The following is a 19,041-nucleotide window of genomic DNA, read 5'->3' on the forward strand; positions in this document are numbered from 1 at the left end:
ATAAATCACATGACAAGGTGGCGGAGCACAGATCACCCGTGTCCTCTTTTTCTCGAGTCTGTGTGTTGTCGCCATTGAGCTGACGGAGACCCGCACCACAGTGAATATGGCCAAGACAGACGGAGAAGCAGGTCAATGTTATCAGCTCCAGCACACCGCCCTGAGGGTTGTGGTACTGTCCAGTTTCACACAATGCCATTGACTCCTTCCTATTACACTACAACTAATCATCTAGAATGAATTGCAATGTTGATACGATCTAGCGCCTATAAGAGACAGGCTGGCGTGTCTTGTGAAAATAAACAGCTTTGACTTAGGGAGGTTAACTTTTCTTAAGATAAGGCATATAGGAGGCCTTCAATATAGGTTTTTTAAATGTAATAATTTAATAAAAAGCACTTAAATACTGACATTAATGATACATTGTCAGACGAAATTTCCTCTACACTGACAAAAAGGTGAATTTTACCAGGCCTAATGTCATGTTTACACATTTGGTTTGAAAGCCCAGTTTGGATTAGACTGAATTTTAAGTCTACACCCCAAAGTGTGTCACTGCTTGTAAACAGGACACATTTGTAACTTTGCAAATAAACTAGAAAAATGGTCAGTACAGAGAGGGTGAACTTGTGTATTTACCATTCATCCTCATCCTGCAGGAATGGGCAAACATCCCACTTGGAAATGTGCCCAAATGATTAAAAAGTGTAATTAAAGGGAAGGGTGATGTAATACAGGGGTAAACAAGCCTCTGTCCCAACATTGTGGTCTTTTTTTTAAATGAGTTGCAGGCATCAAACTTGAAATAAGTATAATAAAGTTGGTCACAATCACACATTTGAGTTTTTAGTGCATTTTTGAAAAAGTCCCCACTTTTATGTAAATGGGGTTTGTAGAGCTGATGGGTTGAAAGTTGATAAGGTCCCCAAATGCATACCTACACTACACACACACACAGATTTGGCAGGTTCATTTCTGGAGTCCACAAACTAAGTCCCCTGTATCCGAGTCACCCCTCGGCGCTTCATGGTTGACTTAGCGTGCTGCTTCGCTGAGGGTTGCCCCGGTTCACAGCTCATAATTGCCTTCCCCTTCACGGGCGCCGCTTCAGTAAATATGACAGCCTCATTTCAATGTGCCTTGGAAAACACAAAGCAAACACTAATGCCTCTTTGCATGCCTGAGCAAATCACTGCAGGTGTTGTCTACTTATATCTCCCACTTGTACCCTAAACCGATCTGTAAACAGTGGTACATTCTCATCGTCACCTCTTTGCCCGTCCGCCGATCAGCGTGGCTCTGATTGATGACGGTTACAGCCCCTGTTCTCTCGGTCCCGTACTTTCACTCAAGAAAGATAACACTAGTCGGATACTTAATGAAAATTGTGTTCTCGGGGTGGTGTTTGGTAATCGAATGTTGTCGCTACTTTGGAAAAAAAAAAAAATTTACATTCACAGGAGAAGACACCTGCATCTATGGTGATTAGTTTAATTTTATCACAAGTTACTGCCCGGCACTGTTTACTTAATAGTCCAAAGGTGTTGGAAGGAAATCATTTAAGCGCCCTCATTAAATGCAGCGTAGAAAGACAATGGTTTCAGCTTGTTTTGCCTTCTCAGTATGTATTACATATATTTAACGCCCCCACGGCTTGCGAGACTGACTCATTGACCTCTGCAGCTGGCTGCGTCCTCTGCGTCCACTCCGCCAGGACAAGAAGCGATAAGATCCCCCCCTTGTGAATTCTCAGGATGGAAAGTGGCCAGACAGGTGGCAGCGATGAGTGAAAGGAAAAAATATGTGACGTAATCTTTCCCGAGATCAGTGTCTTATCAGCCAAACAGAGGAAGATGAACACAAAAAAGGCTGCGGGCTTGTCGCTCAGACTTATCCTGTTCATTACACAGATAAGGAATGTGGACTACAAGAGATGGCAACGCAGCAGACCTCTGTGCAACTTGACATTTCAGACTGGGATCGGTTAGAGATGCCATCCAACAGAGGCTGAGGTCTCCGTGGGAGCTTTTTGTGAGCTGTCATCAAACGACTGAATGTGTTTTGTGAAATTCGGATCCATTCAGTAGTTCATTTTTTTACTTAACATTGATCTGAAGACTTTTTTTTCGCAGTGATCGCTCATGTAAAACAGAAATATTAGTACACTGATGCAATTAAACTCCTTTCAACACTGCACAGACGCAGATTTCCAGTCTTACGACAGCCATCAGCAATAATTGAGTCTGTGCTGCGTTTAGTTTTTTCAGATTTTAGCTTCAATCTTAATGTTATTAAGGTTATTTGTCTTGTCTACAGTTCACAGCGTTCCACAGAGTGACAGGCAACTGTAGTTAACATTTGTAGAAGACGATCGGCCTCTAAACCAACCTTGGTCTGGTTCATAACAGGTTCACCATGTGTCAGATGGGTTGTGATGTAACAGCGTTAGAGTGGTGATTGTACAAGATAAGTGTGACATTAATGGAGCAACATGTGGGGCGTAATATCACAGCTCCTCTGGTAGTTGGATGGATGAGACTTGGCACAAAAAACCCTCTTCAATCTTTTTTTTTTTTTTTTCTTCTCTCTCATACGTCTCACACTCCGCTCTCATTGGATGCAGTATCTCTGAGCTGGTTTTGATCTTCCCTACATCTTTTAATAACCGGGGATCATTTGTATACAGACAGACCGTGGCAGAGGAAGGCCTGAGGCTCTGTGATGTGACGCTTCCCCAGGCCACTGTGCACGTGGCTTCACCACATATTGTGTGCAGAGCTGCTGTGAGATGCGTGTTGTAGCCCAGGTGACACTGAAGCATGCAACAGTTAGGTTACATTCAGTACTCCACACTGTACCTGACTGCTGCATCAACTGAGCTACAACACAGTCACAGTCTGCTTAGCATCGTGGCTGTTTTTGAGAGAGAACAGAAAATTTTAATATTAATCATTAATTTAGAGGTTACCTATCGCTCGTATTTATTCTCTTTAGCTCCTCAATGCTCCACTTTGTTCAAAAGCTAGTTCCTAACTTGCTTGATGTTTGGTGCCTGAAATGAACCAAAGCAATTACTTGCACTTATTAATCTTAATCTAAAATCCGAGTTTAGCACCTCAAATGTTTTTGTATTTATCCACTCACCTGCAGCTTGGACAACTTCATACAAAATGTCAGAGTCATGTTTTCTTGGCTGATATCACTTGTGTAATTATAATCTTTAGGCTAATGTGGATCAATATAAGTAGAGAGGCCACTCAGAGTGGTGACTGAAAAGATCTGGGGCATGCTAATAAGCCATTTTTCCACTCAGAAAGCATACATCACTCTTATGTTATTTAATAATGTGTTTTTTTTGTTTTTTTTTTGCTGTCATCACTTCTCATACAATGTTTTCCAGTGATCCGTGCAGTCATTTTGTTTCTCACTTACTATGGATACCATGGACTATGGATATCAGTGACTCCTCACACAGGTTAGGACGTGTCTGCAGAATATTATTATCTTTTTCAAACAGTATTCTGCTAATTTATACATGCATAATTAAGCAGAATCCAGTTCCAGTCTGTGTTATTGAGAGAGTGAGGGTTTTCCATCTCTGGAATAAGCTGCTGCTATTTATTGAACATTTATCACCAGGCACATAGAGTAAGTGGCTGGTCACTTTTTCCTCTCACAGCACTAAAATAATAAAGTGGCTTTGTGCATTCACACCAGTGATAGATGGTCAGTATAGATGGAATAAAGGCGGGAAATGTACAACAGACTTTTATTTCTGGGACTCAAAATAGTCTGTTGGAGGAAGAAAAACAACTCTGTTTAGACTTGCAAATGAATTAAAGAAACTGATGTGCTTTAAATTGTGTTTTTGTTTGTACTGAGAGTGTGTTCAGGGAGTTAAATCACGTGCAATTTTGAGTGCAGTTGGTATTTCTGCTGCTTCGAGTTGCAATAAAGGAAATCTCTGGTTCTTGTTTTTGTGCATCTGAGGCATGAGTTTAGTGAAATTGGGTCTAATTAGTTATGTCATGAATTTATCAAATACATGTGCAGTATGTTTAAGTGAAGTTTGTTTATTTAGTTTGTTACTTTGGTATTTAAATAAATGATTCTTCCAGTGATGGGCGATAGTGATGATGACAGTATACGCAGGGCCAGTAGATGGTGGTGTCTTCACTGATTTGCCACATGAATCAACGTCACACTCTCTCTCTCACACACACACACACATACACACATGAGAAAAGAAGAAAAGTTATTGCATTTAATGAAGTGGTGTGATCAACTATTTCCCCCCTCACGTCCAAAACTCTGACATCAGAGCATGTAAAGACCCTTGATGACGTGCTGACCTCATTGAACTCTTCTACATTCAGCTTTGAAAACCTCAAAAGGTGAAGATTTTGTTTATTCTTCCTTTATGTGTGCAGTAAGGCAGCTCCGTCATAACCGTGGGAGGTTTCCAAAAAGCCTGTTGAGCAGTTTGTTTTGTCTGTGTGTGATTAAAAGAAATCACAATGAGAGTTGTGTAGTGTTTTTTTCCTCCCTTCCTGCTTTTATGGGTGGAATTATCCCTCCCTGGTCTTTTCCCCCTTCATCATCTGCATCTTCATTTCTTCCTATAGCCTGGATAATATTTCCATTTTCATAATTTAATGATGCGACTGTACAATAGTAGTGTCACACACTCATAACTCAGAAGTGACAAACAAATTAAAATTCAGTGACACATTCTGTGCTGCCGTTCGGTGCTCCATTTGCATCCCACTATGTGGGTTGTATGTGTTTGAACTTAATGTGAACATGTATAGCTCATGAGAGGTTGTGTATCTTCCGGTAGCGCGCCTCCCCTCTCCTCCTGTCTCATCTCCCCTCCCTCCACACTCCCTCACTCTTATCCACTCCCTCTCATCTGCCCTCCCTTTACTTTGCAGCGAGGCAGCCGGAGCTCCTGAAAGAACAAGCGGGAGGCGCAAACTGTCAGAGAAGAGCAGAGTTTGCTCTCCTTTCTTTTTTCCGCTGCTCTCACATGTCTCCTCATTTGCGAGGAGAGGAAAGAAAAAGGAAAAGGAGGCGTCCAGATCAGCATGCTTGGACTTTATTTCTTTTTGAGTCCGCTTTTCTGAATTCTCAGTGATCCCTCAAGATCAGAGAGACCCTTAATGACTCTTGACCCCATCCCACCCTAACCTTACCCAGACTGGATTTAGGGAGCAAGCAGGCAGTAGGCGGGTGCCAGGAGGCGCCCGGCCCTTGCGTGTGGGCCGGCGTAGAGCTGGAGTGGGCGCAGGGGAACTGGAGTGCGGGGCCAGGTGGCAGTGCTGGTCCTGGTCCTGGCAGTGGTCCTGAGGGCGAGGAGGCTGGCTCGGGCTCCGGGTTCGGGACGGGATATGGTGGCGCGGAGTGGGCTGAGGGTGGAGCAATGCTGAGTGCAATCTGGGAGACAGAGGGGCTGCAGACGGTGGGCATAGTGGTGCTGGTGTTCGCTTCAATCAAGCTGCTGCACATTCTGGGGCTCATCAGCTTCTCAGAGGGTAAGAAACTGATGGAGACATCGAAGTAGAGAGAGACAGAAATGAGGAGAGTAACTGGAGATGTGCTGAAAAATGCTCGCTGACAGATGTGTAACGTTGTAGTTATTGCAGTATGAGTAATTTCCCATCCAGCTTAAGTTCCCTAGTCTCATTAGAGTTATTTACTCTTAGGTTGCTGGAATTCTTTTTAAACTTTCGTCGTGCAAACTTGTGATGTGACCAGATCTTGAGTAAGAAAAATGTGTCAGCTTAGATCGTAAAGCTAGAGAGGCAAGAGTTGATTGGATTTCTAGAGATGAAAACTGGGACGCAAAAGACACTTGTGCCTCTGAGTATATTTAATCTGGATTTATGGAGGCGGATCTTCTGTTTTCGTGAACATAGTTTGTGCTATGTGTTTGTCACAGCTCAAAATGCAACAAAATCCCAGCTTGTGTACATGTCTCCTTGTGCATTTGAGGGCGAGCCATCATGGGCTACTTAGGAAGCAGCAAGGATCACCAAGCACAGAATGTATCAGAGCTAAATAAACTGTTTAGTTTAGACCTACTGCAGTCGTCTCATTAAATAAAGTAGAGCAGCATAGTAAGCAGTGTGAGCTGAAACCAGCTCATCCATCAGACTGCTGTTGAGTAAATACGCCTTATCTTCTAATTAGGATAATCAGTCAAAACTCCCTGAAGCTTCATGCATATTCACAGAGACAATAAGTAAACAGAAAAAATAACGTGTGATAGTGTGTAGCTGAGAAAAAGCAGACCTGACCCCAGAAGACTGCAGAGGTGTGAGCGTCTGTGTATTGGCTGTGGCTGTGTTCCTTTAAAAGCACATGGGAGCGGTGTTTTCATTCGAGGGGGGGAACAGTGACCCTCATGCTCAGCGTAACCGCTTACATGCTTCACTTAACAGCGGCGAGTTGAAAATTGCTTTCCCCTCGCTCGTCATTTTCAAATGCAGGCGACACGATATTGATTATTCTCCGTGGTGAGATGATACAGACGTCAACGCGCGCCGTGTCGAGCCCGTTGATGTGATCTGTATTCGACACAGGTGTCTCAGAGTGTAATTACTCAGAGAATATCTGAGCTCGTGGTACCTGACAAGCTGTCAATACAGTCATTTTCAGGAGAAGAAGGACAAACAGCAGAGACTAGGGAGGCTGAAAATAAGCCTGAAAATTGCTTCACATGGAAAAAGTTGGTGAATTCATGCATTATAAATAAGGTCAAGACTTTTTATTAGGCAACTTATAGGTTGTTAACATGTTAATCTCCAGGCTAATGACATTAACTAAACCTAACTGGAGTCAAGAGTCAAGAGCTTCTTATGTGAGGGGAAACATTGGGGGTTAGTGTTATAGGGTTAGGGTGTGACCTCAGCAGATCTACACCCGGAGTGTGAGCTGAAGCAGTTCTGTAAAGAAGAATCGTCCTCACCATTGTGCACGTGTAGGATCCACAGGTAGTGGAAGCTTCTTCATTTGTGTTGTAGATCAGATTGTGTTGCTTGTTTTGACCGACCAACACTTTACAACATTGACTGTTTTTTTGTATGTAGTAACTTCACCTTGTATAGACAAGGTTACTTGTCTATACATTTTTATATCTATTTTACAGCTGTTACCTTCTGTGATAACTAAAAGGGTTTTTTGTTGTTGTTGTTGTTTTTTTTAACATTTTTTATTTTTATAAAACCTCCAGGGAAAGTGTGTATCGGAGTATGCACGCTCTGCTTCACATTCATACAGTGAGACGTGTTCACAGCTGGGAGCTGCCCAGTGCGATCACATCCTTCTACTGCCGGCCACCTGAGCAGCTCCACTGGGGCATCCGTGGGATAAAGGTCTTGCATTAAAAGCCTCTGTGTGGTAAATGCTGAGAGACTTTCTCAGCTGGGCTGCAAATTTGAAGTGGTAAACCTCCTAATTGCGGAAGGAAATGTGAGCTGAGAGCGCGGCGCCACACTTTACTGTAGCGTCAGCTGGCAGAAAGAAAAGAAACAGTAAGCTTGGTAAGGATCAAATCGTAGCAGACCGCATTGCCCTTTCTACTCTGATCACTTCTAGTGCACAGATCACACAGGCTTCAGTTCTGGAAACAGCCTCGCACTGCCACTGGCTTTACTCTGTGTTGGCAAAATATAACAAGATCATTGCATCAGGCAGTGCCCAAGCATTTTACTTAGAATATAAGAGAGAGGCCTGGTGACTAGCGATACAGTAGCTGCTTTCAGTTTAAATAGGAATGGAGATGCAATGATCCGTGCATGTATTGTTGCTAACTATCCCAAGGCTAGTATTGAAATTTCACTGCAGATGACTAAAGGCTCATCTTATCAGTAATCAATTAATAGAAATTTGGACTTTCGCACTTTCTAGTCAGATTTGTTTTGATGCATTGCGGAATAGTTAGGAATATATTTCTGTTTGTCACATGCACACAGACGCTTTTCACGCAAACATGCACACGTACAACTTCATTTCTGCAAAGTGCTGAGCAAAGCCTCCTAGGGCACAGACTAATCAGTGTGTCACACAATGATAAATAATTCTGCGGTTCAGCCATATGCCTCAATATCCCCAACCCCAAACCTCCTCAATCACACATGCCCACAAACACGCTCACGAGTACATAGTACCCCAACAGGGATGGGACGTGGGACCCATTGTTTATTATCTGGCAATAGAGCAGAAAGTGTCCTAGCAGGCGAATCCATGTAACAAGGCTGTTGTGTTCTCTGGGTCCTTGATGCGGTTTTATGCTCTAGCAACAGAGAGTTTGTGTTCGCACCAAGGAGCAACATTTGCTGCCGACTGTCTGTTTACACTTACTGGAAAGTGTCCTGGAGGTGTCGGCTGAGCTAATTGGTGCACGGGGGCCCGAGTTGAGCCACAAAACGTGTTGTGAAGCAATAGATAGGTTAGATGTTCTTACCTCAAGTCTTCACCAGAATAAATTGTCAAGCGTCCTGTGGCACTGCCATCACTGGTGTAACGTGATGAAGTGAAATTGATCTGAATCGCACAGTTTTGAACACAATAAAAAGCCTATTGAATTGTTCTGAATTATGAATGACCTTTCTGCTGCTGCGTGGTGGCATTTATTTGCGTTCTAGCCGCCCTGACATGCCTGTCATTGATAATCACGTCATGTGGGAGTAGAGCCGACTTACAGCATGAGAATCACATCTGTGTTTTAGGATCCGAAGCTCGGCGTTTTTTCAAGCCGGGAACGTTCACGGGACGCCCACTGTTTCATGGGGATTGGTATAAACTTGACTGCATCTTTATGAGCTTGTTGTCTGTGTCGAGTCACACATCCATCACCAACGTTGAGTCAGCAGAAGTGCTTAGCATCTTTGTCATTATTTCAGATGATGCCATTTAAAATCAGTCCGTTTGAATCTATCTCATAACGTCCATCATGGAAATTAATAGTGTTATTACTCAAGGGGGCAAAGTAGGATTCAAAAAGGTGGAAACAATGACTCAGTCGCAGGTAGTGAGGTGTGAGATATTTTGCCGGCAGCTCTCCTGCAAACAGTAATTGTCCATCCACTTACCAATCCATTTAAAAGGACAACAATCAACTGGGGCAATTACCCTTTGGCTTTTTTCCAAGATGCCTATTTAGAGCAGTGACATGATTGACTTAACCTTTGCCTGAGCATCCCAAGTTATGGATCCATCTGGTGTCTTTAGAGGGAAGGAGGGCACGGCGGATGAGCTTATTTTAAAGTAAGAGCATTCGGCCTGTCAATTTGAGTCAGGGAAGCAAGGGCGAGTATCAATCAAGCAATCAGTTGAGATGAAAACATCACAGATAATACATTTTGATATAAGGAGGATGACAGATGGGTCTGAGCCAAAGATCTGACATGGATGATTGCTGTGCTTAGAAGCTTCCTGTGGAAGAGGGTATTCAAAAAGATGTATTTAATTAAATTGCACTGGCAGTAATGGGATGCAGTATAATGTGCAGTGTTGCTAAAGCACCAGCTTGTGTAATCCTCAGATGTTATTAAATGTGAAGACGTTCGCTTGGCTTTTCTGATATTCATTAATTCAGATCTCACAAAGCAGTGCTTCACTCTGCAGATTGTGAAAGTCTAATTAAAGGAAGAAAAAGAATGCATTGCTTAAGGTTAAGTGTTGTTATAAACAGAGAAAAAGTCTTTCATAAACTAACAATCTCTAGAGCTTCAAAACTGCACATGTGGCATTTAGTTTTCAATCAAGGCTATGCAGCCGGTATCATGTTCATGACTTTAATTAGCCAACAAAATGAATAATCATGTTACCACGTGGATTAAGCAACAATATTTTTCCACAATTATCCCAAGGACAGAGGCTCTCATGCAATATTCAGTATTTCCTTTGCCAGAAATATAACTAATAAACCCTTGTGCTTTGTTTCCAGATGCATTCAATGTAGTCAGGATTTTTAACTCCCCTCTAATTTCCATAGATTCAATAAAGAAAACTTTTGTTTCAGTGTCTCTTTTGTGAAGTCGCAAAAAGAGACGCCCTCTCGGCCCACATTGATGTTTTGGAGTCTCAAGATCTCAACTCTTTGTTTCTAACTCTACCCCAAACTTCCACAGTTCATTCATTGTTTGCGCTGACTGAAGACAGAGTGTGTCTGAAGGTAGGAATAGCCTGCGTACTGCAGTACTTTAAAAGGGTACTGGAACACGAGGTTAGAAAGTGCTGACTTGTGCCCGTGTGAACCAATATCATTACCAGCGAGTTCTGCAGTACACTTGCAACTATCTGCTGCACAGGGATAAGCCTGATGGGACGTCATACAGCATCAGCTGTAAAGCCTGGATGGAAAACTGATCAAAGATAGTCTGCTCATGAAATGTCCTTTTCTAAATGCTCAAAGATAATCAACTAAAAGGAAATGGATGCACAAACGATCCACAAAATTCAACAGTAAAAGCACAACTAGAGTTATTGAGGCTGTTTTGGAATCTCTGCCTTTTTTTTTTCTTTCAAACTTTGAAACATGATAAAACCTCATCTCCTTCCCCACCTTGTAATGTTTAAAGTGATTTGGAGACTAAAGGGCAGACGCCTTTTCCTTTCCGATTCCAACAAAGGGTTTTCTTAAACACACACCGTTATTGAAACACTCAATAACTGAAACACTGAAAGTGGCAAATGTTTGCAATTAAAAGCATAGACTGCTCTTTCCTCCAGATGCCAATATACGCTTTGGCCTTCTGATGGTGCGTCATTACGGCCAGTGTGAGAGCATGCTTTCACTCATAAAAAAAAAAAAAAAAAAAAAAACCCTTGGCATCCAGTCCCCATCGCTTCTGTCAGTGCAGTCACTGACACTCTCACACATCAAAGGACTGCATTTCATGTGTCGTCCATTTTAAAGCTGAACAATTAGCTTCGTGGACTTGAAAACACTGAGATGTCAGCTTGTTTAAACTGATTATAACTACTGTAAGTGCATGAGGCAGCAAACAAACTGTAGCAAATTGCACTAATGTCAGAAACTAATGGCTAATACATTGTTTATGCCAGTAAAGAGCCTCTGTTACTTCGCCTTCCTGCCTTGCAGTAGCTAATCTAAAGGAAATCATCAAGGCGTCGGCCCATTTGGCTGTTTGTACACATCTGTTCCCAGTCTCGGACTGAGATTTATTTGGATCTGACTTTTATCGTTGCCAAAAAGGCACAAAACTTGTGGTGTCACGTCCCAGGATAAGAAAATTCATCATGTTATCTCAAAAAAGATTTAAAATGCAAATATCTGTAAACATTTTTATTCATGACCGTTGTGCAGACGGTAGGTATTTGTGGTCTCAGTAATGTGTAAAAATTGCTTTTGGTTTTTTAGGCAGGCCATGCACCCACCCTGCTTTGCTGTCTTCCTGTTCCTAAGTCAATTTCACTGTCATTTTTCCGCCTGCCATAAGGAACGGGAGGCTGTTTTATTTAATAACACGAATGACATATCGCTCTCCCCAGCTCCAGTCTCAGGGCTTATTTGTATTTGGGCTCACCCAATGGGAACAAACAGTAGATCGGTATCCACCTCCCTCATCGTCCGTGTGATTTATCTCATATAAAGTGAGACTTTCTCATTACACTGTTGGGACTGTGTATGAATTACTTTTCTTTTATTGACTTGGATCTGCAAATCAAACACTTTTGAAAGCACATTAGTAATCAGTCCAGTGTCCAGCTTTGGTGTTCTGGACTTCTGCTATAATTTTGTTTTGGAGCATAATAAAATTTCTGGTGCTACAAAAAGGGGGATTTATTACACCTCAAGAAAGGCAAAGTCAGCCTTTGCAAAGAAGCAAGATGTTTTATCTTCTGTCATCCGGCAGATCTGGATATGCAGGCATTATATGTGCCATTGCTCTTCCATTTATCTTTTCACTTTTCATTTCACAGTTCACTTATTTGACTTATTCGTCCCCTCTTATACTCAAAGTGTCACCAGCTTGTCTTGATATGTGTATGGGTTTATAAACAGTAGATGAATTGCCCAAATCTGATCAGCTTCTATTTTTACCGTGAGAATAAATAAACTTCACGTGAGCAAATCAAAACAATCTTTTTTGACAGCATTAAATTGCAACAAATAGAACCAGAGGCACGGCTCATCTGTAAGCAGATGTGTTGTTGACCGAGACACTGCTTGAGCAATAGATCAAAAATGGCAACACAACACTTTCTCCAATTTGGTACACCGCTGAGAGGCGGCTGGTGCCAGTAGCACTGGTGTGACTCGGAAAAAGCAGGTCAGTTTGATATCACTCTGGCCTTTTTCTTTTTGGGAGTCATGCCAGCATGGATAAAATCAACCACTGGCCAGGCTGCCAGACACTGCTCATCTGCTGTTCTCGTCCCCTGTCTCGCTGGGTGTAATTTCAGTTAATTGCCAGGTGCCAAGTGTCTGTCACATTTGTCCCTTTTTCCCTCAAGAACAACATGCAGCCTTGGGACTTTAAGTCTAGGATGAGGTGTTAAAGTGAGCATGCTGTCCGCACACTGACACAATAAATATTGGGCATAAAAAGTAGCCGCCAATCCTCTGGCTCTCGCTGGCTGACTTACATTAAATGTTGCCAAAAGGCTTTATGTCCGTGCTTGATAAATCGACCACATGACAATGTGACCTCCTGTAAATGCTCCATGTGTTGACCTTTAGAGGGATGGGAGAGAGAGCTGTATTGACCAGCCAGCAAAATATGTAATAAATCATTAGCTTCAATTTGCATGTGAGGGAAGCCACATTTTTTTCTAGCTGTTAGTAATGATTTTTTTTTTTACCGTGTTTTGTCTTAGTTTGATGGATTCGTTTATCTGCATGAGAAGCCCTCACATAGCCAATCCATTCTGTAACTGGACTCCATATTAACTTAAAGACATGAACTGTTATACTGAACTGCCTGCTGCCTTACACACAGTATGAATGATCAACTCCTGCTTTCTGTTATCACCCATACGAGGATGGGTTCCCTGTTGAGTTCTCAGGGAGTTTTTCCTTGCCACTGTCGCCTTCGGCTTGCTCATCAGGGACAATCTGATTATTATTATTATCTGATTCATACACATTCATTCACGTTCATGTAACATTCCATAGTTTCATTGGTTGGGAAAAGCTGCTTTGCAACAATGACAATTGGTAAAAGCGCTATACAAATAAAATTAATCAAATTGAATTGAATTGTTGCTTAGTACACCAGCGGTTTCTTTCTTTTTCAAGACTGAAGAGGTGTATTGGCTAAACCCCATGTTTGTGCAGTGCCTTTCATTGGTTTTCCTCTTTTCCCTGCAGTTGTTATAGTGCTGCTGTAAGAATGAGTTGATATGTTATAAGGTTAAAACATATGTGTACGTGTTTTGTTCATTAGAATAATACTGCACTCAAATAAGTATAGCGTTAATGTCCACATTTTTTTATTTCGACACATCTCTCAGATTGAAGGAGACAGATTAAGGTGTTGGAGATAAACACATGGGATTCACTGTGTTAAAACCTGATGTGAGAACAGCAAACATGTCAAAATATGTCCTACAGCATATTCACATTTAAATAAATAGATTTGGTTCAGTTAGTTTGCTGTCAGAGTCGATGCTATCATTCGTTACCAGAGTTTAAAAGTTTAAATTTAAGACTGGAGTAGTGCAAAAGATGCAAAGATGTTGATGATGGTATATTGGTACAGCATATTGCATGGGAACGATCTGCAGTATGCTGCAGTATACTGAGATACTCTCCCACTGAATGATTAACATATAGTGAAATAATCAGTGTCTGGATTTTTGCTCTCTGCAGATTGATTAATCTCGTTCGAGTGAGGAACCAGTTTTTGAACCACAATGTATAGACGACGCATTAAGGTGCAGAAAAATGGTAAGCCAGCACTGGCATCCACTGCCAGATAAGATTACGCAGATGAAGGACTTGAAGTGCCCCAGCACATGACTACTGATTATAACGGGCCTGAAGACATGATAAAATCACGCTGGTACAATTTCAATTCCAACTCGAGCGTCACTTGGATATTAAATGCTAATATCAGCTTAAAGCTTAGGAGTAACTTTCTGTCTAACTCTTCTGTCTAGCTAATGCTGCTTTGTTTGAGCTCTTGCAATCATTCATACCTGCTTGTTCCTAAGTTTACATATTTTTCCCATAAATGGACCGCGGGAGACACAGTGCAGCCTTGTGATGGACTAGATATCCTCAGATTGATGTTTGATAGTTCTGTGTTATATTACCCAGAGTTGGAACAGGCTATATTAGGAGAAAGCTCAGGTTGAGATAAGATCAGCATAGAGTTCAGGTGTTGGTTTGTCAACGACAGCGGGGTGGGTTGTCATCAGCGGTGGGAGCTTATCGATGGGAATCCTCACGGTGGCCGACTCCGTTAAAGCGACGAAATGTGAGTCATTGATCAGCCGCAAATCCCATGAGACATTCTTGTGAGGTCGTGAGTGATTTATTGGTTCTGTGAGCCAAGATGGCTTCTAATGATAGTGTTTTGATAAAAATAAAAAAAAATTAAAAACAGTAGTATAATTGACACATAGTTGTGCCGAAATATAGGTTTAACCTGAAATGAATTATGAGAAGAACTGCCAAGAAATTAGCGTTTGAAACTAGATCTACAAATACACATACATCAAATCTTTATGCCATCTGTAGCTTCTACAGAAAATCTGAACGGGCTCTCATGTATAGTGTTGATATGTTACTTATGTCCGCTGTATAACCTATTCAGCAAAAAACAGTTTGATCCGTAGCCCACATCTATCACAATTTTTTATCACAAAGAATACTAATAATGTTTAATCATTAAAGGTTTGCATCAAAGGTTTTTATCCTGTCCAAGCTCCAGTTATTTGATGTCCCTTCCTATCTCTATTTCTGTTCGACTCAGTGATTAAATGTTTAAAAAGCCAGGCTTAATTTTAACCAAACATATTCTACTAGACTTTCTCTCAGACTCACACAGCGAAAACTATAACTCAGACGCAAGAGAAAAAAGAACAGCCGCACTATTTTAGATAACACTAACTTTAGATAACTAACTGCTCATGGCCAGCAACTAAAAGAGAGACAGTGGGGAAGTGAAATGCAGAGTATGATGGATGATATCGATGCCTGAGACATCATCTCAACCAATTTCACACAGATTAAACCTACACTTCCCCCCTCCACCACCACAGATCAATTCAATCATTCTAATGTGTATCTCAAATCAAATACAGAGCTTCTTCTCTTAACTAACCCGGGCCACGGTTTGCCTCAGTGTAGCACTACACAGACCCTAACGCCACATTAAAGAAGCAGCAGGCTCAAACTGTATCAGTTCAGCACAGATTTATTTATTTTAAGCTTCAAATATTTTGGTAGCAACTCTTCTTCAGTTCATGGATCCAATCGATTTAGGGCTAGGTGGGGTTTACCCTTTGATTGACTTTACCTTGAGGGGGTGCAGCAGGCTCATTTGGGGGAGTAATATCGCCACATTCATTATTCAGGGTGCAAGTAGTTTTGCAGGTTGTCAGCTTATTGATACAGAAGATGCAGCGAGGTAGACCATTTTACGGATCTACAGTCTACAGAGCTAGTTAAACTATGTCCCATGGTAATTATATTTCGCTGAGACATTTTTCTTTGTTTATAACCCTCACAGGGAATTTAATCTTATTCTCTTCGTATTGCTACAGGGGAAAAAAATGGCTGAGGCAGTTTTGCAATTCAGAGGTGGCTATGAATTGTGTTTCTGAGCTGTGCAGTAAGTTACAACCTGCTGCTATATGAGCCATCGCCCCACAACTTCCTCAGATCAGGTTTTTAGGTTTTTATTTTATTTCTTTTTTTCGAGGAAGGCAAAAGTACAGTACGGCATGACGGTATGTATGTGTGTGCACGGAATGACTGAAGCTGTCATGTAAGATGTTTAGACTCTCTGAAATCCTCCTGCTCTGAAAGCCTTCCTGAGTCTTCAGGACAACAACATTGCTTATGTTTGGTTTTTTTTTTTTTTATATAAAATGGACATGCACTGCCAGTAATACAGCACACTTTTGACATTTGTGGCTAAGGGGACGAGGAAACCAGCTCACGAGCCGCTGCCTTGTCTGATCTCATTATTATACACATACTCGAGCGTCTAATCGATTTTGTCAATAAACTAAAAGGGCAAACATTAATCAGACAGTCATGAATGCATGCTCTTTTCCTGCACGGTTAAGTGCTACGTCACTCAAGCGCTGTTATTCTACTATAGAGATCAATTTTTATTGCATTCACGTTCAGTTCGGCTTTTTACCAACATTCACGCTTTTGACGCCGTTAGTGACAGGACGGATCATAGTGTTTGAACTGCAACCCTGAACTCACTGTTCAGCTGGCGGGGGCCCATCACCTTGTCCTCGAGCTCTAAGGTAGAAATGTGAGTGTCTAGTACAGTAATTCTTCCAAATAAAGCCAGATTGCTGCCAAGACTAATATATCTTGGTAACAAAAGCAACATCTGTCTAGTTCAACCCTAGTGAGGGCGCTCAGACGTGTCCTCTCCACTCAGGGAAGGGAGGTGTGTGTCAGGCAGGTAACAAGGACAAATGAGAGCTTGAGCGTGTCTCTTCATCCTCTAAATCTCAAAGTTACTGTGTCACCATAGAGGGCAATATGAACTGGCTTGACTGAATCAACAGTGTCTTATTTATCAGACTTCTATTTTTTGTACTCCCTGATGTCATTGTGTGCACCTCGCCACTATCTGAGCCAAGTGCTTTTAACCATCTGGCTCTTTGTCTCTGCACTAGACCAGCACATTTTGACTTTGCAACTATTCTGGGAAGCGTCTTTGTCCGAGCATCAAGCATTCTGCTTCATACGTGACCAATTGTGCTGAGCAGTATTTCATATTTAACACATGTGATCAAGATAAAACCGCATGTTCAAGTGCTAATAAGAGGAGCACGCACCTCTCACATCCCTGTGAGTTGTTGCTGAATGTTTCTATTCAGCATGAAGCACTGTTCTACCTGAATACAGACTCACAGTGCGTCGAGCATGTGGAGTCTCTTGTCTTTTCAGTTAAAGTAAATGCACTTTTGGCATTTGTGTACTTGTTCATCTGATACATCAGTAGGTTTATGCTTCTGCTCACATCCAGTTTTCCTCAGAACCTCCACGATGCTCCAGACCGGGTTACAGATTTATTACTCACTTCTCTATTCAATGATGTCATTTTTACCACCATGTCCCTTTATAGCCCAGTTTTATAGAGGGCTGCTGCCCCTGTTGGCCTGCTTTTGTGTGTGTGTGTGTGTGTGTGTGTGTGTGTGTGTGTTACATGACTAGTTATCAGCTTCAGCACTGATATTATTTTTACCTGTGATTGATGCCTTGAAATTAATTAATTGCCGGTGTGATTGAGAAATGGTTTTCTCATAGTAACGCTCTCACTGCTGCCTTCAAACCTCACGTTAAATTTTTAAGAATAGCCCAGAGTGAGAGGGGAAATGGACTTGTGTGCTTTTAGGCAAGAACTTTTTACTTAATGACCTTCATGCTCAGGGAGGAGCTGCATATAACATAAGTGAGGTTGATTTCTGTGCTGTGGCCATCAATTCAAACATTTGACACGCCTGTTTTGTTTACGAGTCACTAGAGCCGAGCTGCTATTGGAAACATGTTTGACTGCGTAAAAAGACTGGTGAGATATTAAATTACAGTCTGATTTGAAGGCACAGGGTCCATATCATATCCACCTGTGTTTTACAGTGATAGCCTGCAGTGTGCCAGGAGACTTGTTAATCAGTAATGCGACCCAGTGAACTACATGCTCGTGACTTGCAGTGATGTCGAGGCAGAGTTGAACTGCTCTTTTCTTACTGTAGTAGACATGCATGAGACAGAAAAGTGAGACAGGAAACCTCTCTTGCACTTATTTACATGTGTAGCATTACTGTGGTGTATTCAGTCCAGGTCTATATTCTGTCCATACTGTGTGGATAGAAGCGGCGAACTGTCAGTCCAGACTGATAAGCTGTTGGATGCTTTGTCGCGAAATGTTTTTCATCCATAGTCGGAAGAGTGTGACCTCGGTGATGAACCTTTCTCTCCAACTAGCACCACCAGCACGTCAAGGTTTTCATTTATCAAGAAATTACTACAACTAAACACCACCTACAGTATTATCCATCTGTTATCCTTACAGATTTTCCTGTTAAGAGTTGCTGGGGTGCTGGTGCCAGTCCTAGCCGTCGCTATTTTTTTTTAACCAAACTCATGAAGTCATGTCTTTCTGTCTTTTGAGGCTCCCTGGTGCAATTTTAAATGAATATAGCTCACAATTCTGCATTGTTGTCCTGAAGACCCAGCGACGAGAGGCAGAGACACTACGTCTGTGTGACCTCTAACAACACTCTCACCTCTTGCATGTCCGGTTTCTGTAGGCTGCGAGTTGCCTGGGTTACTGTAAAACCTATAATGCTGTATTTCCCAGGTTACCCTCAGACTGTCCACAAGCGCGGGGTGAGAGCTCGGCTCATGAGGCTCTTTCCATGCTCCACAGCCAAAAAGCCATCGTCCAGTAATCAAAGCAAGTGGCTCTTCCAAGGCTCTCACTCTTTCTCTGTCCCTCTATGTCTCTGTTTTTTTTGTTTTTCTTTGTTTAAGTGTTTCCTTTCTGTGGCTCTTCCTGGTATCGGGGCATACACTCAATAGCCTGCAGGCTTACACATGATTGCATAAGCTGCATTTCAGCTGCAACGTTCCTTCATAGAAATCCTTTAAACTTCACTTTTTTGCATTTCACATAGAATATTTGAGAAATGCAGGTAGAGACACAAGACAGATGCTGCTTTGATGCTTGCTTGCGAAAGATTTGAGGGTTTGCAAAAAAGTAAAATCCATCATAGCGTCGCAGAATATTTTCTTTCCATTCGCTGGGTCGTCACCTACATTGCATGAGGACAATGTATGGGATCAAACAACTGTTTTATTACTTCATA

At 41.9% G+C, this 19,041-nt stretch overlaps 1 protein-coding gene across 3 annotated transcripts in view; it reads left to right on the forward strand.

The window, feature by feature from the left end:
- The window catches only part of kcnip4 (Kv channel interacting protein 4), a 39,631-nt gene that overhangs the window by 13,427 nt on the left and 7,163 nt on the right, over positions 1-19,041 (forward strand). The window contains exon 1 of one of the 3 annotated variants that reach the window (XM_026352809.2): positions 4,945-5,534. The exons of 1 other annotated variant lie outside the window; for it this stretch is intronic. In XM_026352809.2, the coding sequence (XP_026208594.1) occupies positions 5,423-5,534 (112 nt within the window). In that variant the 5' untranslated portion in view covers positions 4,945-5,422. Of the gene's footprint in view, positions 1-4,944; positions 5,535-18,478; positions 18,630-19,041 lie in introns of those variants that run through there. One more of the 3 variants, XM_026352811.2, reaches the window with a different exon arrangement.

The sequence above is a fragment of the Anabas testudineus genome, chromosome 18 (genome assembly GCF_900324465.2).
Source record: "Anabas testudineus chromosome 18, fAnaTes1.2, whole genome shotgun sequence".
Taxonomy (NCBI): domain Eukaryota; kingdom Metazoa; phylum Chordata; class Actinopteri; order Anabantiformes; family Anabantidae; genus Anabas; species Anabas testudineus.